The following is a 2789-nucleotide window of genomic DNA, read 5'->3' on the forward strand; positions in this document are numbered from 1 at the left end:
CTCACCACACATTTATCTCAAGTCCATCCAGTCTTGCTTAAAACCGCCTTCTGTTCTGTGTGCTGGAGAGGGTATCGGTGATGGATGAGACACAGTCTTTGTCCTCCTGAAGCTTTGGTGTAGTGAGGGGAACATAACTAGGAATTAAAATATGGGTGGTAAATATTTTGGGAACCAGAGTACATGGGAGCCTAGAGACTTTTCAGAGGACGTAGCTTCTAAGCAGATCTCCCTGCAGGCTGAGTGGAATTAGCCAGGTGAGGGCAGAAGGCACCAGACAGAAGGGAGAGAGCAGTGGAACAGCATTTGCCAAGGCCAAGAGCTGGAGAGGCGGGCCCATTCATGGAGGCGGGAGGCAGCGAGATCTTAGATGCAACAGCAAATAGCGCTTTATCCCGATGGGGCTCAGGGCTACACTGGGAAGTTGAGGCTGAAGCCCAGAATGTGAGCTGCATTTCAGAAACTGGACTCTGGCTTCTGGATGGAGAATGGGTTGGGGATGGTAAGGTTTGAGCCTATCTAGGAAGCCAGGCAGAAGCTGCTGTGATGATCACAAAGCCTGGGCAGAGAAGAAACAGTCGATAAAGCAATAAGAATTAAAACAGTATGGCAGTGATTCAAAAATTTGTATTGATGGTAGAAAGGGAAGAAAGGTTGGAACTAGAATAAAACCACGACAGTCCCCAGTGTGTTTTCCAAAATACAGAACTGAGAGTCTCAGAAATGAATGAAAGCTGCCAAGAGCAAGGGATCCCCAGGAGTCGGAAAGGGGGTGACTCACGTAGTTAGTTCGCAAACCCTAATTTCCTCTTCTTGGTCACACACTTCCTTCTGACTTCTTTTTCTGATGATTCATAAGAAAAAATTTTGCCTTTTAAATCAAACCAGAAATGCTTGCATACCTGGGCTCACTCTGCCCAAGCTTTAACCTCTGCCCCTGAGCAAACCCCAACTTAACCCCAGGTGACAAAGAAGACGCTGGATGCCACAAAAGTGAGAGGAAATGAGATTTCTGGCTCACTTTCATGCCCCTCAAGGGTCCGCAGCAGCAGTACACACACAGGTCCACAACCCCCTTAGCCAGAACACATGGGGTTTCAGAATTCAGAATTTGTCTGGATTTCAGCTAAGGGAGTTTAGAGCTGAATCGAGTACTGGGAACACATGGGCTAGGCCCTTGTTAGAAGACCATCCCTCTATACGTCCATTTTACAGATGAGGAAACTGAGGCTCAGAAAGTAAAAGAAACTGCCCAAGGTCTCACAGCTATTAGGTGGCTGAGCGGGGATTCGAACCCAGATCTAATGTCTTTCCACATGCATGTGTGGATCCTCCAGGCTGCTGAAATGCCAGGCAGAGCGTTTCACATTATGGGGAATATGGGCGTCCCTGGGACTGGGCCAAGACCAGGTGTAATGGGAATCGGGCAGCTCCTCCTCAGGGGCTTGTCTCCTCAGACAGGTCCAGGAGCATGCGGCCACCCTCAAGGCCCAGAGCTCCCAGCATCCTCTGCAGACATGGTCTCAGCCCTCGCAGGCCTCAAAGTCCCCCGGGGGAGGCAGGCGACAAACAAGCAAGCATACAAAAGTGGCTACAATTCTGGTAAATGCCGTGAAGCAGGCCAAGAGAGTACAGAGGTAGAAGACGGAGAGAAACTTCCTCGACGAGGTCTCTCTCTAGAGATGACCATTAAACTGGGGGACCCCTGAAGGAGCAGAAGGAGCCTGCCACATAATAAGTAGGGGTGGGAGCACTGTGGGCAGAGGAATCTGCCAGTCCCTGGGGTCAGGGGGCAGGAAGCTCTCACCTGGGGCAGGAATAATGTGGCTAGAACATAGGAAGTAGAGAGGTGGGACGAGGAGGAGTCCAGAGCTGCCAGCAGGGGCCAGATCGGGTGGGGTCCTGGGGCTATGGGAGGGACTTAGATTTCATCCCAAACAGGAAGCCTTTGGAGAATTTTTGCAGAGGAGTACTATGTTCCGATTTATCCTTTAAAATATGACCCAGGCTGCCATATGGAGGAGGGATTCTGTGCGACTCCATTCTGTGAGTCTTAGTTCTCTCATCTATATAACGGGTTCATGAGACACCTTGTGAAAAGCACAGCCAAGGGGTTTCTGGCACAGGGCTGACTCCTAGAAGGTGGAAGGGTTTTTGCCCCTAATCACACACCAGGAGAAGCCCGTCCTAAATCATCCATGAGTCACTCCCCTGCTCACACTCCTTCGAAGTTCCCTTTGTCTTTGACTCTTCCCCTTGGTCCCCAGGTCCTGCTCGATCCGGTTCCTGCTGACTTCTTCGCCTCCCATCGGACCTCTACTCTCCTGCCCGCTGAACCACTCCTGAAACGCAGCCAGGCCCTTGGCCTAGAGCACAAGCCTCCTCTGCACTGGCACTGCTATCAGCCTCCCCTTCCTTCCCACAAACACTGGACGAGCATCAGCCCTGGGCTGGCCCCGTCCCGAATACTTAGAGGCTCCAAAAGTAAGCTGAAGACGTGTGTGCACATGCTCATGTGTGTCCGTGCCCATGAAACAAGGACCCAAACGAATCCAGCCTGGCCCTCTTCTGCCCGCTGGGCTGGCTCTTATCCCCTCACTCGTGCATCCATGTCCTGAAGGAGGGTTTACTGAGCATCCACTTGGTGCTGGGTACCATTTCAGGCCCCTGGGATATAGCAGTGACCAAAAAGATCCCTGGAGCTTCCCTCTTGCATTGGAGACAGAAAACAAACAAGAAGCATAGTAAATAAGTCACTTACATAGTATGGTAGAAGGTTCTAAGAACTA

At 51.1% G+C, this 2789-nt stretch overlaps 1 protein-coding gene across 1 annotated transcript in view; it reads right to left on the minus strand.

The window, feature by feature from the left end:
• TOX2 (TOX high mobility group box family member 2) overlaps window positions 1-2789 on the minus strand; it is a 102335-nt gene that overhangs the window by 98849 nt on the left and 697 nt on the right. The window contains exon 2 of the mRNA XM_011369411.2: window positions 2220-2366. Within this exon, the coding sequence (XP_011367713.2) occupies window positions 2220-2366 (147 nt within the window). The remainder of the gene's footprint in view (window positions 1-2219; window positions 2367-2789) is intronic.

Source organism: Pteropus vampyrus, unplaced genomic scaffold, assembly GCF_000151845.1.
Source record: "Pteropus vampyrus isolate Shadow unplaced genomic scaffold, Pvam_2.0 Scaffold147, whole genome shotgun sequence".
Lineage (NCBI taxonomy): Eukaryota > Metazoa > Chordata > Mammalia > Chiroptera > Pteropodidae > Pteropus > Pteropus vampyrus.